This window comes from Staurois parvus, unplaced genomic scaffold, assembly GCF_062004578.1.
Source record: "Staurois parvus isolate SC_StPar_1 unplaced genomic scaffold, SC_StPar_1.0 ptg000698l, whole genome shotgun sequence".
Lineage (NCBI taxonomy): Eukaryota > Metazoa > Chordata > Amphibia > Anura > Ranidae > Staurois > Staurois parvus.
In genome coordinates, this window is record NW_028318494.1 from 1,973,980 (window position 1) to 1,996,588 (window position 22,609).

The 22,609-nt window shown below is 38.6% G+C and overlaps 1 protein-coding gene and 1 long non-coding RNA gene across 8 annotated transcripts in view; one reads left to right on the forward strand and one right to left on the reverse strand.

The window, feature by feature from the left end:
* Positions 1-1,212: 1,212 nt before the first annotated feature.
* On the reverse strand, positions 1,213-21,629 carry NR2F2 (nuclear receptor subfamily 2 group F member 2). Of its 3 annotated transcripts, none has more exons than XM_089653099.1 (3): positions 21,400-21,629; positions 8,037-8,564; positions 1,213-4,228 (listed from the first exon to the last, which is right to left on the reverse strand). In XM_089653099.1, exons 1-3 carry the CDS (start codon positions 21,440-21,442, stop codon positions 3,954-3,956), a joined length of 846 nt encoding a protein of 281 aa, XP_089509225.1. In that variant the 5' UTR covers positions 21,443-21,629; the 3' UTR covers positions 1,213-3,953. The 3 variants fall into 3 exon arrangements, with proteins under 3 accessions (XP_089509225.1, XP_089509223.1, XP_089509224.1); XM_089653097.1 differs by lacking the exon at positions 21,400-21,629 and adding an exon at positions 12,664-13,894 and having other exon boundaries at positions 8,037-8,585; XM_089653098.1 differs by lacking the exon at positions 21,400-21,629 and adding an exon at positions 12,664-13,889.
* The window catches only part of LOC149446038 (uncharacterized), a 128,508-nt gene continuing 126,386 nt past the window's right edge, over positions 20,488-22,609 (forward strand). For all 5 annotated transcript variants that reach the window (XR_016306274.1, XR_016306276.1, XR_016306275.1 and 2 more), the window contains exon 1: positions 20,488-21,049. This is a non-coding gene — a long non-coding RNA (uncharacterized LOC149446038). The remainder of the gene's footprint in view (positions 21,050-22,609) is intronic.

Below are 22,609 nucleotides of genomic sequence, written 5' to 3' on the forward strand. Positions count from 1 at the left end.
AGCAGCCAGAAGAAAAGAACACTTATATACAGTGTTGCAATCTTGAAAGAGTTAACCCCTGCACTCCCTTGCTCACCCATCCCTGTGCCAAAGCACCCCTTAATGGCCTTCAAAGGGTTACCAGCTCTGACCACTTGCTCCTAAATCACCCCACCCCCCCCCCTTTTTGTCCTTTTTATTTTTTCAGATGCTTGCAAGACCTTTTGTTCTAGGAAAACTTGCATGCTACCCCCCCCCCCAAACTTTAAAATCCAAACATTCATTCAAACGCAGGCTTTCTCTCTTCTTTTTAAATTCGTTTTCCCCCCCATCATCACCACCACCATCATTCACCTATATAGATGAGTCTATGAGTGCTGCAAAAAAAAGCACTCCCACCAGATACTGTTCCATTCTGTACACATAGTATAAGGACAGGGACTCGGCTTTTTGATGTTTCAAATTCGTAAAGCATGGAGCTAACCCATGCGCTCCCTTGCTCACCCATCCCCATGCCAAGGCAACCCCTGAGTGCCTCCAAAGGGTTAACAGCTCGCACAACTTACTCCTAAATCACCCACTACCCCCTCTTTTTTCCTTTTTATTTTTTCAGATGCTTGCAATATCTTTTGTTCTAGGAAAACTTGCATGCTAAAAAAAAAACCCAAAAAACTTTAAAATCCAAACATTCATTCAAACGCAGGCTTTCTCTCTTCTTTTTAAATTCAGTTTTTTTTCCACCACCACCACCATCATCCACCTATATAAATGAGTCTATGAGTGCTGCAAAAATATACTCCCACCAGACACTGTTCCATTCTGCACACTTATAGTATAAGGACAGGGAATGGGTTTTTTGATTTTACAATTCATAAAGCATGGAGTTAATCCATGCTCTCCCTTGCCCACCCATCCCCATGCCAAGGCAGCCCTTGAGTACCCCCAAAGGGTTAACAGCTCACACAACTTACTCCTAAATCACCCACAACCCCCTCTTTTGTCCTTTTATTTTTTTTTTCAGATGCTTGCTAGATCTTTTGTTCTAGGAAAACTTGCATCCTAAAAAAAAACCTTTAAAATCCAAACATTCATTCAAACGCAGGCTTTCTCTCTTTTTTTTTTTTTTAACCACCATCCACCTATATAGATGAGTCTATGAGTGCTAAAAAAACAAAAACACTCCCACCAGATACTGCTCCATTCTGCACACATAGAATAAGGACAGGGACTGGGTTTTTTGATTTTCAAATTCATAAATTATAATTTAATATCAATGACAATTTACAACACATGTTTTACAACAAGCTAACACAAAAACGAGATCCTGCGAATTTGTTCTTTTTTTTTTCTTTTTTTTTCTTTTATACTTTGAATACAAAAAAAAAACTTCATACACTCACAAAAATGACTTGCAATAGAGGAACCTAAACCTAGAGGTCAGCAATACTCTGCAAATGTAATTCTCAGCTCACTCTCGTCTCCCAGAGTGTGTGTGTATGGATGCATATGTATGTGTTCGTCATATAAGATGTGTGTTTATACATACATGAGTGCATATTAAACGCCATCATCAGTTCCAATCAATCATAGAGTCCATGGTCCAGGCGTGCATTTACAATAAATTAAAGTGACCTTTCACTATATTGAAAATATGGCCCGTTTTTTTTTTATTTTTGGTACAAAATATTAGCCCACAGTCATTGATGTCTGAGAAGTAAGTCTTTTACAATGGATAGGAGGCATATAAGGTGATGGGTGCACATAGACTCAAATGTCTAGAAGGAAGGGGGGGGGGGGCATCTGCAACTTTCCAGCTGACAAAGCACTACATGTCTCAGCATGCCTCCCTGATCTAGCGAAGCAAGTTGTTTTTTTGTTTTTTTTAATCCATTGGCACCTGGACAGTCGTAGCCTGACTAAAAAAAAATAAAAAACACTCAGTCCTATAATCTCCTTCATTTTTTTTTATAAATCTACTCCACCCTGACACACCAAAAGAGATGTTACTTGATTTCTTTTTAAAATAGACCCTCAGCTGTCTAAACTAAGTCAACCCCCATCGCCCACAATGATCAATGGCCACCAGAAAAATATTGAACCACAAGATGAAAAATTAAAAAAAAAAAGAAATGATAATAGTAAAAAAAAATTCAATATAAAGCAACTGACCTGTATATACAAATCTGTTTCAAATATCCTGTGCGTGTATACCAGATATTTACAAAATAGTTTTTTTTTCATGTTCATAAAATAGATGCAGACGACCTTTTTCTTATTTTTTTTTCCTTTTTTTTCGGATGTTTAACAATATAATACTTCGCTAAAATAGCTCTGCAGGCACTTAAAAGTACGGGCCTTTTTTTTTTTTCTTGGAAATCCATTTTTAATTAAACAGGGGGATTAGGTTACTAAGAATGGGTTGCAATATTGTACAGCACCTCTTAAACCATAGATAAACCATTGGTTTAAGCGTTTCCTGTCGAATTAGGCATGCAAATACACTGCTACACGTTTGGACAAACATAGTGGAGGGACACACAGTCATTTTAACCCCTTCTGCCTTGCAGATACTCCATAGCATAGCTTTGGTGGGTCCCCAACGCAGAATAGGCTAAATCCCCTCTCAATAAAACAATATGTAATAAGGGTCATTATTATTAATATATATATTTTTTTTTTTTTTTGAAAGACACTTGTCACAGCCAAAGGGTTTTCAGATATCAAATAATAGTTTAATTTCTGAATACTTTCATTTTTTTTCTTGGAATATAACACACAAAGACTCGACCAAACAGTTCAGTTATTATAACTTTTACAGTATACAGAAAAAAAGTTGCACTTAGAAAAAAAAAATAAAATAAAAATAAAACAAAAAAAATATAAACCTTCAGTTTTTAACACAAAACTGTAAAATCTAGATACCGAATCAATCACATTATTTATAAGTGCCAACAGTGTTATCTGACATGCTGATTTGAATTGTATCTTTTCCTCTTTAAAAAAAAAAATGGAAATATCAACAATTATAATACAAAGGGATTTGCAAATATACAAACAGTTATAGGAGCTTCAGAACATTTGGAGAATACTGCAAAGAACACAATTGCCCCCTCCTCCCTCCAAAAAAAAAAAACAAAACAAAACAAAAAAAACTGTACTTAGCTAAATTGCTGTCTTAATATACAGCGTCCCTTTCACTTCAACCCCACAGTTTATTTGTGAAAATAAAATAATAATAATTATAATAATATTAAAAAAAATCTGTTTGTGTAGTGAAGAGACTTATGTGGTTCAAATGGGGATATAATTACAGATCTGGCGTTCAATAATTAAATTAGGCTCATCACTTATAAGTGCGCTTCCAAACTTAAGTTCCTTTTTTAACATTTAAGTTCCATTTTTTTTCCTATGATACTTTCATGGACTTTGTTTTAATTCTTACAGAACATATAATTTTAAGGATACAGTTTTCTCTTTCTTAAGTCAAGAATATATATATAAAAAAAAATTAATAGAACCACAGAGTAAACTGGTTTGGAACCAGGAAAATACAAAAAAAAGGAAAGAAAACAGCTATAGATACATAGACACAGGACAATTTAAAATTTGGAAAAAAAAGAACTTTCTTTCTTGCTAATTTCCTCCACAATTCCATAAATGCACTTTTTAAGCGATAGTTTACCAAAAAAAAAATGACTAAAATTTCTTGTTTTTTGTTTTTGATATTTCTTTTTTTTTTTACAAAAAAAAAAGTAGCAAGTTGTTCTGAACGAGACAGTTTTAAATGCATTATGTGAGAGTTCATCATAGTCTTTTTTTTTTTTTTTTTAAATTCACAGTCCAATAATTTTTTTCCCTCTTCTGTAAGTAAACTTGTAACAGCCTTAGTAGAAGAAAACTTTAAGCAAACAACCCCCAAAAAGTCTTTTTTGTTTTTTCCTTTGTTATGCCCTCAAGTTTCCCCTATTCAGTACTTATTGTATGGACATATAGGGCCAATTGAAACTGCTTCCAGAGAGTAACATATCTCTAATGAGGGTTTCTATAGGGGTTTTACCTACCAAACGGACGAAAAACAATTGCTCTATGACAGAAGAGGACACAGTGCGGAGAGAAGGTAGACGGAGTAAGAGTTTGCCAAATCTGGTTGGTTGGTTGGGATATTGGCTTCTAACATACTCTTCCAATGCACATTGCGATTTCTCCTGCAAACTTTCCACATGAGCCACATCAGACAGACCACAGGCATCTGTGAAAAAAGTGTAATAAACAATGTCATTATCTGATTAGGACATGTGGTGGTGGTGGTGGTGGTAGGCCTGTCACAAAATTCTGACACCCCCCCCCTCCCCCCATTGCAATAAACTCATAAAAAATTATAATAATAAAAATAAAGCAAAAACACACTAGATCTGGCCTGTGATGGAGCAAGGGCTGACTGTGAGTTATTCAGCAGAGGCCTGTTAATGATTCCAGAAAAAGGAGAGCACATCTGATGTCCAGTGAACAACAATAGCGCTCTGAAGTCTAATATATTCTCCCTTGGAGGACTATACGTTTTTCTTTAGTCTGTGAAAATGTCTTAAGTGGCTCTTTAAAAGATCATCTTGTCAGTGCAGGGTTGTTCAGAATCAGCCAAGCAAACTCTGATTCCCCCCCCCCCCCACACACACAATTTATCTTTGCACAGGCCTCATAGGCACAGAGAGAGGGGTCCACTTGCTATGCACCCCCCCCCCCCAAAAAAAAAGAAAAAACACAATGCAGCTAGGGGGTTTAAATCACCCAATGCTGCTGACCAGAGGCTGGGTTGTGACCCTTGGGGGCAGCACATGTACATTGTTACCCATGCTGTTATAAAGAAAAGGCATGCATATGATTTGAGTCATGTACTTTGGAAACAAAAATATTATTTTTTTTTGGGGGGGGGGTTATTATTTTTATTTTTTGGGGGGTGATCTCTAGTTTCTGAATCTGAGCCTGTAATGAAATGACAACTATTACAGGCCTGCCTGACATTAAGAAAGGTTAACCAACAAGTGGCATAATCACCCCCCCCCCACTCCACCCCCTAAAGGACATCTTTGAGCCATACATTGATATGACATAATGAACAGCACAGATTAAAAATTATAGATCACATTCTGTGTACAGCATGTTTCCAAGCAAGGTTTACACATACAAGCTTGTCATTAACTAAACGTTGGAAAGGATGACAATCCACACTAAAGTGGATCGATACAGTACAGTGACTTGGAGCTCCACAGTTACATTCCTAACCACATTTTGCTACAAGCAACCCCCCCCCCTCTTCTTCCAAGTTACTAAGAGGAGGGGGTGAGGGGGGCTGGGGGCGAGCTGGGTGGCTATGGACTACTAACAGTACATTATAATAATATTTCAATGGACTAAATAAATAATAAGCTCAGACTTGAAGAGGCAATAAGACTGCCTAAATGGGGGGCTCAAGCTACAGGAAAGAAAATAAAAGAAGTGGAGGCACTTTCAGTGGAAATGATAAACTATTAGGTGGATACAGTGTAAGAAGTTGAAGTCCAGGACCATATGGATAGAAGAGTTTAGCATGCATATGGAGGCACTCAAAGTGGAAGTGATTTGATCTATCTATCTATCTATCTATCTATCTATCTATCTATCTATCTATCTATCTATCTATTTGTCTCTCTCAAAGTGGAAATTATTTTATCTATCTATCTATCCATCTATCTTCTATCTATCTATCTATCTATCTATCTATCTATCTATCTATCTATCTATCTATCTATCTATCTATCTATCTGTCTATCTATCTATTTGTCTCTCTCAAAGTGGAAATTATTTTATCTATCTATCTATCTATCTATCTATCTATCTATCTATCTATCTATCTATCATCTATCTATCATCTATCTATCTCTATATATCTATCTCTCTATATCTGTCAATCAATCTCTCTATCTATCCGGTACACACACATTAAGATATATATATATATATATATATATATATATATATAAAACTCTTTTTATTAATGAGTGAATACCCCTCTTCATATGTATACTTAGCTTGTCAAACACTATATATATATATATATATATATATATATATATATATATATATATAGTGTATATATAGTGTATATATATATATATACCTACCTACCCACTTAAATTATCACACACAACATTGCTACTTTAAGTGCCTGCTTTACTTTTAAATTCTTTCCTATATCATATATATATATATATAGTTTTGTTTTTGTTTTTTACTTATTTTGTTTTCCATTTTAAGTGCCTGCATTTATTTTAATTTCTTTCCTATACCTTGAACCCATTTAGACAGTCTCTTGCATTTTTAAGTCTGGGCTTATTATTTATTTAGTCCACTGAATTATTATTTTCATGTACTGTAGTAGCACACACACACACACACACGTATATATATTATATATACACATATAAAAACAGAGATTGACACAACACTGCTGAACCGCCTTTGCATTTTTAAATGCTCGTTTGGTATAATGTTTAGCCTGAAGAGTTAATTATTCACAGATATATCCCTCACCCAGCTTAACCTACAATATATCCTAATTAGATTTCATAATGCATTCATTACTGGTTTATAGCTGCCACAATACAAACCAGCGGTGCTGTGGGTCATATTAATAGCAGATTTTTTTTTCTTTTTCAGGCTCATCCCTGTGAACTTTTTTTTTTTTTTTTCTTCAGCAAACTTTTGTATGTGTATTTTCCCTGCCCCCACTCCTTGTTTGCTGGCTGCCTGTGGGTTCACTGGTGTGACTTGCTTGCACTAAAAGCTGTATTCTGTCTAAAGTTACAGCAGTTCAGCAGTGAAATCCAAACTGCCTGTCTTAACTCGTCCGATTCACAAATACACTTTGGAATCCTAATGATTCGGGCCCATGGAGTTAAACAAACAAGGTCTCCTGCCTTCAGCTTGCAGTCAGGCTGTAAACTACAGAAGTCTCAGTGGTGGTAAAGGGGGCTGCTGGGGGTTGGGGGGACGCAGGGGCAAGGAAGAGCCCTTGTTGTTCTTCAAATGCTGATCCCCATTTACTATTACTTTAAATATATTTCTACTTTTGCAGCCAAGTTGGGATAACACTTTTGTATGAATGACATGTTCCTATTCACATAGCAGCACTTAAAAAAAATAAAAATAAAAAATTGAGTCTTAACTTTTTTTTTTGCATGCTCAGAAAACTCCTGGACTTACAAATCCTACTCTCAGTTTATGAGGGGGGGCTTCAGACTTGAGTTTGCCATCATTAAATCTGCCTGTTCTGTGCGGGCAGATTTCTTTATCACTTGTAAACTAAGGTTGGCCATACGTTGTATAATTTGCCTTTAGATTTACCAGAACCATAGAATGAGAGGTCAAACTTTCAATGTGTATGCAGTTAGGCAGGCCATAGTTACATAGTCTGGCTGGAAAAAAAAAAGACAAAAGTCCACCCAGTTCAACCATAAAAGTAGTTGAAGGTAAATCTCAAGGAAATTGAATAGGAAAATTGTATAATATATGTCCAAGTGAAAGGGTTAAAAATGTCCAGGTCTGTTTGGCTCACAAAAACTGCCCCCCCCCCCCTATCTGTACATTACTATCTATTCAAAGTAATAAAAGCTGTCTATTATGCACTATCTTGCTCCAAGCAAACAACTACAAATGTAAGAAATATATATATTTTGGTACTATGATTATTTGTAGGCATGCTGTGTGAATGGGAACACATACAAGGGGTGGAGGGGGTCCTCAAATGTGAATGCAAAAGTGGAAATACAGTTTTCAAGCTAGCTGACCTCCTTGGAAGAATACAAATACAGGAAGTGCTCTGATCAAGTTGGTTTAGGAAGTCAGGGCCTTGTTGCTGTTATAGGACTTGAAGGTGGTACTTTTAACATTTAAAGAGGGGGTCACTGATCCCCACAAAGTGTGGGATCTGTTTTATTTTATTATGCTACAATTTAAAAAAAAAAAAAAAAAAAGCACAGTGAAAAGGAAAAATCTAGGATGATAGTAGGAAGTGTTCTTACCTGAAGTGAAGAGAACTATAGCTTTTAAACAACTATATTCAGCCGAGTCCACATGTAATGCTTTGAGCTTCTCCACTTGCTCTTGGAAGATTCGTATGTGGTCCATAAAGGCCACCACTCTGTCCGCAGACATGGGGGAAGCGTGGAGACCAGCAGCGGCCAGGAGAGGGGCAACATGGAGTGGCATGGAGCACTGGGCAGCGTTCAGGACAAATAACTCACTCCAGGTCAGCCTGAGCAGTGCCACTTGGTCTGTGATCTGCAGGTCTGGGAAGAAGGGAATATTCCGTGCCCATTCCACGGCACTGAAGAGCATCCTGGCTGCCAGTTCACAAATGTTCTCGATGCCCATAATGTTGTTGGGTTGCATGCATTGGCTGCCAAATCTAGAGGTCGGGTAGGGTTCTGCTCTCAGGAGAAGAGATATATATCCGGATAGGTAGGAATGGCAGTTGAGAGGGTCCCCATTTGTCAAGGCGAACTGGCCATGGGTAGGCTGTGTAGGTGGCATTCTGCCCCTCTGTACGGCTGCAGTAAATAAAGAAGAAACTGCAACAATTAATATGTTTGTATCTGTTTGACTTCTTGTCATGCAAAGCGTTCTACTCTAGAAACAACATAAAACAAGACAAAACAAAAATAATAATGATATTAAACATCAACTATTGCTACAGTGTTTCTAAGTTCTTCTAAAAGGGTAGCAAAATTTAAAAAAATAATAATAATAATAAAAACTATTGCTACAGTGTTTCTTAGTCCCTCTAAAAGAGTAGCAAAATTAAACAAAATAATAATAATAAAAAAAAAATAAACTATTGCTAGTGTTTCTTAGTTCCTCTAAAAGAGTAGCAACATTAAACAAAATAATAATAATAATAATAATAAAAAAATCAACTATTGCTACACTCTTTCTTAGTTATTCTAAAAGAGTAGCAAAATTAAACAAAATAATAATGATAAAAAATCAACTATTGCTACAGTGTTTCTTAGTTCTTCTAAAAGAGTAGCAAAATTAAACAAAATAATAATGATAAAAAAATCAACTAATGCTTCAGTGTTTCTTAGTTCTTCTAAAAGAGTAGCAAAATTAAACAAAATATTAATGCTAAAAAAATCAACTATTGCTACAGTGTTTCTTAGTTCTTCTAAAAGAGTAGCAAAATTTTAAAAAATAATAATAATAATAATAAAAAAAAAATCAACGGTTGCTACAGTGTTTCTTATTTCCTCTACAGTTAAAACAATAGCAAAATAAAACAAAATAATAATTTAAAAAAAAATCAACTCTTGCTACAGGGTTTCTTATTTCCCTATGCTCAGATTTGTGCTGTTGTTGTTGTGTTTTATGATTAAATTACAACAACACATAAGAAAAGCCATTCCACAATTGCTTAAATATCGCTGCTGTGCTTGCTTAATAAAAAAAAAAAAATCTGCTGACATCCCCAAAAGAAGAAGACATCCAATTTATTCTCCCATATGTGCTCATAATGTCCTTCTGTTTCCCTCTCCCATCTACACATATAATATTGCGGATTGATTTTAATTATGCTTGTTTTTTTTTTTTTTTTTTTTAAATACAAAAGCTCTGTCCCTGTTACAACAGGACTTTAAAAAAAAAGCATAATGGTAATAATAAAAAAAAAAAATTAAAAAAAATAAAACAAGAACAGAGAAATCTCCCTGATTTGAATCTCTAGACAATTGCTAGCAGTTGCAGGCCTCGGTGTGTTTTTCTTTCACTGCAATTGCATGCAGGAAAAAAAAAAGGCAAAGGGAAGGTTGAAGGGGAAGGTTTGGGGGACGGTGGGGATTTGGGAAAGTATTGTTTGGAGTTGGCCACATTCTGGGGAGATGTGCGTGACATTGTAGACAGGATAGGGTTAGCCAGAGCAGCTGGAACACAAAGGGAGGCTGTAACCCCCCTAGCCTACAGAAGACAGCCTGCTGCTCAGGCAAGCTCTGCACACTATCAGCCCTCTCTGTCCTTGGCTAAATTTATATCACAAAAGGCTTTGACTTTCACAAGGGGACACACACACATAAAAACACACACACACACATGCACACACATATAAACACACATGCACACACATATAAACACACATGCACAGCAAAGCAGGAACTTAAATAGTCCTTTTTTTAATGGAAGGGGAGAGGGGAAAAAAGGGAGAGCTGTTAGACGAGCCTGCTCCTCACTGTCCTCTGATCTTAATCAGTTTTAACTCCTGTGCAGAATGACATTCTAGGTCACAGGGGCCAGGCAGATTATTCCATGGAGAGGGAGTTTTTTTTTACTTGGAGAAGGCATGAATAATATTAAAAAATCCTAATAATAAAAAATAATAAAAAAAAATACTATGTATTTCTGCATTAACCACTTCATCACCTTTGACTAGATCCCAAAATAGACCATTAAAAAATAAATCTATATATATAAAAATACTACTACTACTATGCAATGCTAGATTGCACTTCACTGCCCTAGACTAGATCCCTACTTAGAACACTAATAAAAAAAATACTATGCATTTCTGCATTAACCACTTCATCACCCAAGACTAGAACCCCAAAACAGACCATTAAAAAATATTTAAAATAATAATAATAATACTATGCAATGCTAGATTGCACTTCACTGCCCTAGACTAGATCCCTACTTAGAACACTAATTTAAAAAAAATGCTTTGCATTTTTTTAGATTGCACTTCACTGCCCTAGACTAGATCCCTGCATAGAACATTATAAAGATAAAACATATATTAAATATTCCTAGATTCCACTAGAGTAGATCCCTAAACTGAACACCAAAGATACAAAAAGATACTAGAAATTGAGAGATCCCACTTCACTGTCTGGACTGGATTCCTACATAAAGATAAAAATACAGTGCATTGTTAGATTCCACTTCACTGCCCTGGACTAGATCCCTACATAGGACATGGATAAAGAAACAAAGATCCTGTGCATTGTTAGATCCCACTTTACTGTCCTAGACTAGATCCCCACATAGCCCATTAATAAAGATAAAAAGATAGTGTGCATTGTTTGATCTCACTTCATTTCCCTATAGATCCCTACATAGGACATAAAGATCCTGTATATTGTTAGATCCCACTTCATTGCCCTGGACTAGATCCCTACATAGCACATTAATAAAAATAAAAATATAGTGTGCATTGTAGATAGATTCCTACATAGGACATAAAGATATAAAGATCCTGTGCATTGTTAGAGTCTACTTCACTGCTCTAGACTAGATCCCTACCTAGGACATTCATAAAGATATAAAGATCCTGTGATTGTTAGATCCCACTTTATTGCCCTGGACGAGATCCCTACATAGGACATTAATAAAATAAAAAATACTGTACCCTGTTAGACTCTACTTCACTATCCTAGACTAGATCCCTACATGGAGCACTAATATATATACAATATATTCGTAGATTTCTCTTCACTGTCCAGGACTAGATCCCTACATAGAACACTAATAAAGATTAAAAAAGATACCATAGATTCCCCTTCACTGCCCAGGACTAGATCCCTACATATAATACTAATAAAGATTAAAAAAATATACCATATATTCCCCTTCACTGCCCAGGACTAGATCGCTACATAGAACACTAATATAGATACAATATATTCTTAGATTCCCCTTCACTGTCCAGGACTAGATCCCTACATAGAACACTAATATAGATACAATATATTCTTACATTCCCCTTCACTGTCCAGGACTAGATCCCTACATAGAACACTAATATAGATACAATATATTCTTAGATTCCCCTTCACTGTCCAGGACTAGATCCCTACATAGAACACTAATATAGATACAATATATTCTTAGATTCCTCTTCACTGTCCAGGACTAGATCCCTACATAGAACACTAATATAGATACAATATATTCTCAGATTCTCCTTCACTGTCCAGGACTAGATCCCTACATAGAACACTAATATAGATACAATATATTCTTAGATTCCCCTTCACTGTCCAGGACTAGATCCCTACATAGAACACTAATATAAATACAATATATTCTTAGATTCACCTTCACTGTCCAGGACTAGATCCCCACATAGAACACTTAAAAAGATATAAAAAAAAAGATACCATAGCTTCCCCTTCACTGTCCTAGACTAGATCCCTACACAGATCACTAATAATGATATGAAAGAGATTATACATTTGTTTGCATTAACCACTTCACTGCCATAGTCTGGAATCCCTACCTAGATTGTAAGCTCTCAGGAGCAGGGCCCTCCTAACTCCTACTTGCCACAGTACTGACTCCCACTGAGCGCAGCGCTATGTGTTGGCGCTATAGTACTCCTGTATAACAATAATAATAATAATATTATAACATAGTATTTTTTTTATTATTATTTCTCTTTTTAGCAGTCTTCCTCAAGGCTCTGGGAGAGGCGATGATTAATCATGACAGTTGGGGAGCGATGAAGGGCTAAACAAGAAAAAAAAAAGCAAGCAAAGTCTACACAGACCCTGGCCATGCAAAGTTACAGTGAATAGTGGAGGGGGGATGAAAAAAAAAAAAAAAGGGGGGGGGACATGTAGAACAATAGGCAAGACTAGAAAACAAATGAAAACCCAATACCTTCCCGTCTCATGCCAACTTTGAGGCATTTTTTGAGCCGGCAGTACTGACACTGATTGCGGTGGTGTTGGTCTATAGGGCAGTTCCTGTTGGCACGACAAGTGTAAGACAGGTTCCTCCTGACACTTCGCTTGAAGAAGCTCTTGCAACCTTCACAAGTGAACTGGCCATAGTGCTTGCCGCTAGACTTGTCCCCGCACACCACGCACTCTATGTGCTGCTGCTGCTGCTGCTGCTTTTCCCCTTGGTTCTGTGCGGACTGGCTGGTCGGGTTCGACTGGGCAGGGGTGGTAGAGGGCACTCCTTGCCCCGGGGTCTGCGGGGTGTGCGGCGCCCCCCCTGGCCCTTGCCCCGGAGGGGGCTGTGAAGGTTGACTTCCTGGCACATCGTCCTGAGGGTCTCGCCACGCACCCACTACCATTGCCATATCTAATGAGGGGAACCTATTCCAATCTGCTTTTTTCTTCTTATGGTGCTGGTGGGATCAGGCAGCTTTAATAGATGAAAAAAAAAAAAAAAAGAAAGGGGGGGGGGGGGTGGGGGGATGGGGGGGTTGGGGAGTGTGGGGGGGATGTTGAGCAAAAAAAAAAAAAAGAGCCGGCAATTAGATGAGTTGTAAAGTAAAGGTGGTGGTAGCGGGGAGCTGGAGCAGCAGCACACTTCGGAGGTGCAGCAGACTTAGTGCCGGGGGCCAGGTCCTGGGAACATCATCACAGTCAGCCATTCAGGAAAGCCATGAAGAAGACAGACGAAGGGTTAAGGATTACAGGGGGAGCCCCGCTCTCCTGCTTCTCCTCCAGCGCTGGCAGCCAGTAGGGGAGCCTCTCCAGCTCAGATCCCCTTCTTCTCCTCTTCTCCTTTTCTCCAAGCATGCAAAGGCAACACACACAAAAAAAAAAAAAAAGAAAAAAAAGAGGAGAAAAAAAAAAAAAAAAAAAAGAGTCCACTCTCCCTCTCTTCTCCTCTCTTCTCCTCTCTTCTTCCTCTTTCTCCAGCAAATAACAACAACAACAATAATAACAAGAAGAAGAAGAAGGATACCACAAAAAAAAAAAAAAAAAAAAAGAAAAAGAAGAAGAGGAGCAGTTCACAGCTTGCTGGACATCCTTCATGCAGAATAAACCTTCAAATAAAAGGCAGGAGCTTGGAATCAAAGTGATCAAATATGCTAAAGAGGAGGAGAGGGGTTGGGGTGGTTGCTGGTTGGGGTGGTGGTGGTGAAGGGGGGGGGGGGAGGTTGTAGGAAGTGATTGCGATTTGTAGGAAAGGGCTGGCAGAGTGGTGTCTCTCCGATCAGCTCACTGAGCTCTCTATATAGTGAACTTTGACACCACTGCTGCAACTTAGCACACGTTACCATGGCGACGCCGCTCCTTATAAGGAGAGAGATTGTGTTTAACTGGTCAGGGCTCCCAGCCCTCCCCTTGCACCCTATTGGTCAGGCCGGCCTAGTGGTACAGGGTGGCTTGCGACTCGTGCGTTGCCCAGGTCCTAGAGACAGTCTACTCGCCGGCAGCAAGAATCCTGGAAGCAAGCAAAGCAAAAAAAAAAAAAAAGCAAGCCACGATGCTCTTTCAGCCAGACACAATAAGGTGGTGGAAGGTGAAAGGGAAAAAAAAAAAATAAATCTATTAAAAAAAAAAAAAATAATTGCAAAAGGGCAATGAAAAGCGGGAGAAATGGGGATTGCTTTTCACATGCCTATAGAATGCAGGGTAGATCTGTGCACTAGTAGGCATCAGGATTGAGGTTTTTTTTTCTTTTTACTATATTACTATTTCTCACTGGCACCTGAGGAACACTCAAAGACTCCCAGCAAGAGTTGCAGCTGCCTGCCTATAGAATGCAGGGGAGTACAGCAGTAGGCACCACCATTGATTGTATTACATATTGTATTATTATTTCTCACTGGTACTTGAGGGACATCCAAAGACTTCCAGCCAGATCATCTGCCTGCCTCTATAGAATGTATAGGAGGATAGATGCCTGAGGGACATTCAGAGACTTCCAGCCAGATCATCTGCCTCTATAGAATGTATAGGAGGATAGATGCCTGGGGGACATCCAAAGACTTCCAGCCAGATCATCTGCCTCTATAGAATGTATAGGAGGATAGATGCCTGGGGGACATCCAAAGACTTCCAGCCAGATCATCTGCCTCTATAGAATGTATAGGAGGATAGATGCCTGAGGGACATCCAAAGACTTCCAGCCAGATCATCTGCCTTTATAGAATGTATAGGAGGACAGATGCCTGAGGGACATCCAAAGACTTCCAGCCAGATCATCTGCCTCTATAGAATGTATAGGAGGACAGATGCCTGAGGGACATCCAAAGACTTCCAGACAGATCATCTGCCTCTATAGAATGTATAGGAGGATAGATGCCTGAGGGACATCCAAAGACTTCCAGCCAGATAATCTGCCTCTATAGAATGTATAGGAGGATAGATGCCTGAGGGACATCCAAAGACTTCCAGCCAGATCATCTGCCTTTATAGAATGTATAGGAGGACAGATGCCTGAGGGACATCCAAAGACTTCCAGCCAGATCATCTGCCTGCCTATAGAAAGTATAGGAGGATAGATGCCTGGGGGACATCCAAAGACTTCCAGCCAGATCATCTGCCTCTATAGAATGAATAGGAGGATAGATGTCTGAGGGACATCCAGAGACTTCCAGCCAAATCATCTGCCTGCCTATAGAATGTATAGGAGGATAGATGTCTGAGGGACATCCAAAGACTTCCAGCCAGATCATCTGCCTGCCTATAGAATGTATAGGAGGATAGATACCTGAGGAACATCCAAAGACTTCCAGCCAGATCATCTGCCTTCCTATAGAATGTATAGTAGGATAGATGCCTGAGGGACACAAGTCTTTTTTGCACCCATCCAAAGACTTCCAGCAGGAGTTGGGTGCTGCTCTGATCTGCCTGCCTATAGAATGTATAGGGGAGTACATCTATGCATAGGTAGGCACCAGCATTGATTTTATTATATATTATATTATCATTTCTCACTGGCACCTGAGGGACATCCAAAGACTTCCAGCCAGATCATCTGCCTCTATAGAATGTATAGGAGGATAGATGCCTGGGGGACACATGTCTTTTTTGCTTCCACCCAAAGACTTCCAGCAGGACTTGGCTGCTGCTCTGATCTGCATGCCTATACAATGTATAGGAGGATAGATAGGGATACAAGTCTTTTTGCAGGAGTTGGGTGCTGATCTGATCTGTCTGTATATAAAATGTATAGAAAAGTACATCTGTGCATAGGTAGGAACCAGCATTGATTTTATTATATATTATATTATTATTTCTCACTGGCACCTGAGAGACATCCAAAGATTTTCAGCAAGAGTTGCATCTGCCTCTATAGAATGTATAGAAGGATAGATAGGGACACAAGTCTTTTTTGCAAGCACCGAAAGACTTCCAGCAGGAGTTGGCTGATCTGCATGCCTATATAACGTATAGGAGAGTACATCTGTGCTTAAGTATGCACCAGCATTGATTTTATGATATCTTATTATTTCTCACTGGCACCTGAGGAACATCCAAAGACTACCAGCCAGATCATCTGCCTCTATAGAATGTATAGGAGAATAGATATCTGAGAGACACAAGACTTTTTTTTGCACCCACCCAAAGACTTCCAGCAGGAGTTGGGTGTTGCTCTGATCACCAGCATTTATTTTGTTATATTATTATTTCTCATTGGCACTCCTTTTTTCATACTTCCAGCAAGAGTTGTGTGCAGTTCTGCCTATAGAATGTATAGGAGGGTAGATATATGTATAAGTATGCACCAGCAGTGATTTTATTATATTATATTGTTTTACTTTATATTATATTGTAATCTATTATGTTAATATTTCTCACTGGCACCTGAAGGGATACAACACTCTCTTTATGCTTCCAGCAAAAGTTGGGTGTAGCTCTTACTATAGAATGTATAGAAGAGTAGATATGTGCATAGGTATGCATCAGCATTGATTATATTATATTATATTATATTGTACTATGATTTCTCACTGGCACCTGAGACACACAGCTCCTTTTTCATACTTCCAGCAAGGTTTGGGTGCAGTTCTGCCTATAGAATGTATGGGGGGGGGGGGATAGATCTGTGCATAAGAATGCACCAGCATTGATTTTATTCTATTATATTGTTATTTGGCACTGGCACCTGAGTGATACAACACTTCCAGCAAAAATTGGGTGCAGCTCTGCCTATAGAATGGGTTAGAGGGTACATTTGGGCACAGGTATGCATTAGTAATGAGTATATGATATTATATTATATTATAGTATTCTTGTTATTAATATTATTTCTCATTGGCATCTGAGGAACACAGCTCCTTTTTTTATACTTCCAGCAGGAATTGGGTGCAGCTCTGATCTCCCTGCCTAAGAAGTGTATATGAGGGTAGATCTGTGCCTAAGTATGTATCCTCATTGATTTCCTCTATTATTACTTCTCACAGACACATCTCATTTTGCCTATCCACATATCTCCAGCAAGAGTTGGGTGCAGCTCTGATCACTTTCTCCTCATTATCTTTTAACTCTCTAAAGCAGGTTATTGCAGGACACAGCTCATATTGTCCATAGGATGCTAGAGTGATTGCTGTCACTTGGGCCATCGTCTAACTATGCTGTAGATATGTTGTAGAAAATGTAAATTGTTATAGTGGGTGTCCCTAAAATCCTACAATAAATGCTGTCACTTTGGCCATAGTCTCATTATAATGTAGAAATGTTGTAGAAAATTGCAATTACTATAGTGGAGTGGTGACTGCAAAAAAAAAAAACAATTAAAAAAATATAAAACTGAAGACAATCAATGCTGATGTGTACCTATGCAGGGACCTAGCCTGATATGCATTCTATAGACAGATAGATGAGAGAAGCACCCAACGCTTGCTGGAAGTATTTGGATGGGTAAAAAGTGTTCATCACGAGCTAGTGAAAAAAATAATAAAAAATAAATATAATATAAGAAATGTTATGCTGATGCATACTTATGTATAAACATACCCTCATAGACATTCTATAGGCAGGGAAAGCAGAGCTGCACCCAACTCTTGCTGGAAATATTTGGATGGGTAAAAAAAAATGTTTCTTACCTGCTAATGAGAAATTATATAAGAAAATATATGATGTATGCTAATGCACAGACTTACCCCCCCTATACATTCTATAGGCAGGCAGGTCAGTCTGCAATGGTGGAGTAGGCAGAGAAGAATAATGGTCGACCAGTCACTGGAGGGGTGATGAAGGTTCAAATGGACAATGCTGGAGAATGAGACTCTGCTGCTGTTTGATCCCTTGGCCATCAGAAAGTGCATAGCTCTGGTTATTATTTAGCCCAGGCACAGGCATTCCGTGTCAGCCAAGGGCTACACAGGCTTGTTGGTTTAAGCCTAATTGCTCAGACAAGCCAAAGTGTCATGATTACCTGGGAAGGGCTATTATTTTACTGCTGGCAAATGTTAGTTTCCCCTTCTCCTTGTCACTGAGCGCTATGGAACTATCCTTTCCCTTCTTGTGCTTTGTACGTATGGTGGGGAGGATATAGCATGCTATGTACTAACCGTATACACAATGCGATGGGCACCTTCTTTACATATCAGAAATGATGTGTTTTATCAGTTATGTATTAAAAGCTGGATTAAAACCTTTTCAATGTTTATGTTTGTTCATATACAGTATGTGTGCATGACATATATATTTATATATATGTGTGTGTGTGCTTGTGTATGCACATGTGTACGCCTTTCTATGCACATGTGTACGTCTCTATTTCTGATTTTCTCCCTCTCTTTCGCTATCTGTCTCCCACTTACACATTATGTATATGTATTTAATATGAATTGAATGAGTGCACTGTGAACCTGTAGATTATTCCTATAGTATTCTATATATATATGTGAATATGTGATACATGGAAAAATATCTTGGGGGTGGTTGGTGCTATCACTCTAGGTAGGTGATCGGAGAAGTAGATGCGTACGCTTTCATGCCTCCATTGCAAGTCACTTGCTGCAGAAGATGTAACAGATGACATGGGGACCAATTGCTGGAAATGATCCACTACTTCACTATTACTAGAAGAAATGCAATCTGGAGCTTTCTTTGAAATAACCCCCCTCACCCCACTCACAATAAGTGCGCCCTGAGAGGGACATTATAAGATGGCATGTAGAAACATATATTACTAAGTGTCACTGCTTTGGAGGGTTGTGAGCATTTAAAAAAAAATCAAAAATCAAAGATCAAAACATATCTTATATGACACATGAGGTGTATCGCAGCATATAAAATCTATTTGGAAATATTAAAATCACTTTTTAGCCAATACAGCTGCATGGGTCAGTTCTTCTTACTGGCCTCGGCTAGCTCATTGAAAGGGTTTTAGGACTTCATCTCCAGCCAGTGTAGAGCTGCAATGGTTCGTGTGTCATTGTGAGGCTAGTCATCGCTATCTTAGGCCATGCAATGAATACCAGCATTGTGTCAGATGCTTCCTACCATTGTCTACCTTCTATGTGAATCGCAAGCCAGGGAGCCCACACTATATCACATGTCATTTTTTTCAAACCCTATAAAACAGTTTTACACCTTTAAGAAGCTATGCTCAGCAACTGTAACAAAGTGTGTCAATTCAGTGACTTACAAGAGTCATATAGACAGGTTATAATATTAGAGTACCTTGTGTGATGTGTATAGATCCTAGTGATCTATCCATCCATCTGTCCTAATAATATTATCATTTCTTATGGTGTGCATGGATTAGTGTTTCTTTAGCTACTGATCTATCCATCTATCTATCTATCTATCTATCTATCTATCTATCTATCTATCTACCTGTCTATCTATCTATCTTAATCATATTATAATATCTTGTGATAGGCATGGGTAAGTGTTTCAATCCATAGTTATGCGTCTATCTTTCAGTCTATCCTAGTAATATTAGAACATCTGGTGATGTGCATAATAAGTTTTTATTTGCCTGGTGATCTATCTATCTATCTATCTATCTATCTATCTATCTATCTATCTATCTCTCACTCTCTCTCCCTCCGTCTCTCTCTATATGTCCCTCTATCTTTCTATCTATCATAATAATTGTAAAATATCTTGTGATGTGCATGGATAAGTGTTTATTTCCAAAGGATCTATCTATCTATCTATCTGTCTTATAATATCTTGTGTTGGGCATGGGTAAGTGTTTTACTCCATAGTTACGTATCTATCTATCTATCTATCTATCTATCTATCTATCTATCTATCTATCCATCCATCCATCCATCCATCCATCCGTCTGTCTATCTATCTATCTATCTATCTATCTATCTATCTATCTATCTATCTATCTATCTATCTATCTATCTATCTATCCTAGTGATATTATATTATCTGTGTTTATTTGCCTAGTGATCTATCTGTCCATCAAACTATCTATCTATCTATCTATCTATCTATCTATCTATCTATCTATCTATCTATCTATCTATCTATCTATCTATCTATCTATCTATCTATGTGTTTCAATGTATCTGTAAGCCACATCACAAGCAATGGTCTGATGAACTGGTGAAAATGAAAAGAATGAGAACAGATCCACCTGAGTGTAAAGGTTACATTGAGATGTGCATTCTCATCAGCAACTAGTAAATGATGAAGCCCCTGTCTAGTAACCAGTAACATGTGCCTGTGTGCTCTCAGCACTTGGACAGAAGTGCATTGGTGTGTGTGCTATGTCCCTGTCTGCCTTCACCAACCCATCACACTGAGGTCCTATGAATAGGGGGTGAGCAAGTGCCATTGTGTTGCTCTTAACTTCCAAGTCAATGCCATTTTTAACCACTGGCTTGTGGCACTTTCAGAATCACCAGGGGCTGTCAGGAGTTGGGTCCTCTGAAAAATTTACAGTGCTAAATTAGAACATATGCTGAGAGAGGGGAAGAGAGGAGAAAAAAAAAATTGCTGAAGAACTGAAGTACAGTATCTGTCTGCCCCCTAGTGTAAGGCTTTCATCTGCCTAAAAACTAAAGCATGCAGAGGAAAGGAAGATGGGATCTTAAAGGAGACCGACTTTCTGGCTCACGCAAGTCAGAAAACTTATGTGCATATTAATCTGATTAAGTCCCGAGGATTTTCCTAATGAACTGGCTTTGGAAGCAGCGCTGGGTGATGTTTTAGTGCATTGGTGGAGATGCATCCAGGGGGGCTGATGCAGCAGTGTTGCTCCTTTTTTTTTTTTCTCATTGATGGACCGTGTGTGTGCACAGCATTCCCATCCAGCCAGCATTGAGGAGACCTGTCCCTGGGCTGCAGCTTCACTGGGAGCAGTTCCTGTGCAAGAGGAACCGACGGTGAGTACCCAAGCGCTGTCCCTGCTCTGCTCTGCAGCTCAGCCGGGGTTGCTGCAGCCGCTCTGCCCGATAGGGATCCCCCTGGAGCCCAGGCTATCCTTGCTCCCTGCAGCCTAGCTGACTGCTGCTGCCTATGCCACATGAAAGCTCTCTGCAACCGATCCTGCTATCATTTTAACACAATCATACATTATATGAAAGCCAGGCACACACACACAACACAGCCTCAGCACAAGGGGCTCAATCAGCAGACTCAGCAGATTAATCAGGTTAACAGATAGTTAAAGAGATAGAACATCTAATGGCTAAAGCAGACAAGATGGAACGTAGGAAATAAAATAGGAACCTACCAAACACGTATTTTCCTTGCTCTGCGTCCCAAATGGCTTGCATCTTCTTCCTATCACTGCAAATCCCTTTTTACTGCTGGCAGGTGAAATGAGTCCCTTTTTGCACGTTATTGAAGATTTCCTTGTACAAAGGAGGAATACAATGTCTCCCCTTACTGTGTTTATTTTAGGCGATTGAACAAACTGATTGGAAAAGTACAAAAAAAAAAAAAAAAAGAAAAAAAAAAAAAAAAGGCAAAGAGCCTACAGGGTGCAAAGGGAGAAAGGTGAATGGGATATCCTCTGCTGGGAAAGGGAAGTTCTAGTATTAGTCTTGCAGGCTTTGCAAGGAGGAAAAAAAAAAACAAAACAAAACTTGACACTATAACTTTAAATCTAGAGAGTTTGAGAGAGCCAGCATACAGCCTGTCAGGAATGTGAGCCTCGCCTTTAAGAAAATCCCCATAGCCAAGGTATAGCAAGAGTACAGTGATCTCCTCTCTCATCTCATTCCTTAGAAGGAATAGAGAGCATTGCTACACCTTCCAGTTTGGGGCAGGGATAGATGGGACTTAAAACACGCGCCCAATTGGAAAAAAAAAAATCTTTAACTTAATGATTTATCCTCCTTTTTTTTTTTTTTCTTAAAACAGATGTTTTTGAAGGAAAAGCTGGCTAATGACAATCAAACACTTCTGAATATTTTAGAGCAAATGCAAGCCCCATAGCTTGATGGCATTTAAGCACAACTTTGCAGTGGAGTTTAATAACTTTATTCTGATAAGTTGTCCCCCCTATACCTAGCCACCCCCCATACCTAGCCACCCCCCACCACCACATCAGGAATTCTCAACTTTAATTTAGTCCCTGGATGGGGGGCAGTTTTTTGCAAGTAGAATACATTCAATGCTAAAGTCACTCACTGCTTGCAAATCATTTCCTTATCAATCTCTATTTGGCAGTAGGGTTTAATCACTTTATTCTGATAACTTGCCCCCACATCTCCATACCTAGCCCCCCCCCACATCAGGAATTCTCAACTTTAATTTAGTCCCTGGGTGGGGGTCACTTTACTGCAACTGGAATACATTTAATGTTATAATCACACACTGCTTGCTAATAATTTCCTTACCTATTTATTTTTGCAGTAGAGATTAATCACTTTATTCTTATAACTTGCCCCCCCACATCAGGAATACTCAGCTTTAAAATGGGTGGGGGTCACTTTATT

Bases quoted from the DNA above. Each gene is read 5' to 3' on its own strand.
- NR2F2 (XM_089653097.1), bottom strand. From the start codon at position 13,090: ATGGCAATGGTAGTGGGTGCGTGGCGAGACCCTCAGGACGATGTGCCA. The intron at 8,586-12,663 runs GTATTGGGTTTT...TAATTGTTGCAG, and splicing joins AGTTGGCATGAGACGGGAAG to TTTCTTCTTTATTTACTGCA. The intron at 4,229-8,036 runs GTAAGAACACTT...CTTTTTTCACAG, and splicing joins TATAGTTCTCTTCACTTCAG to ATGCCTGTGGTCTGTCTGAT.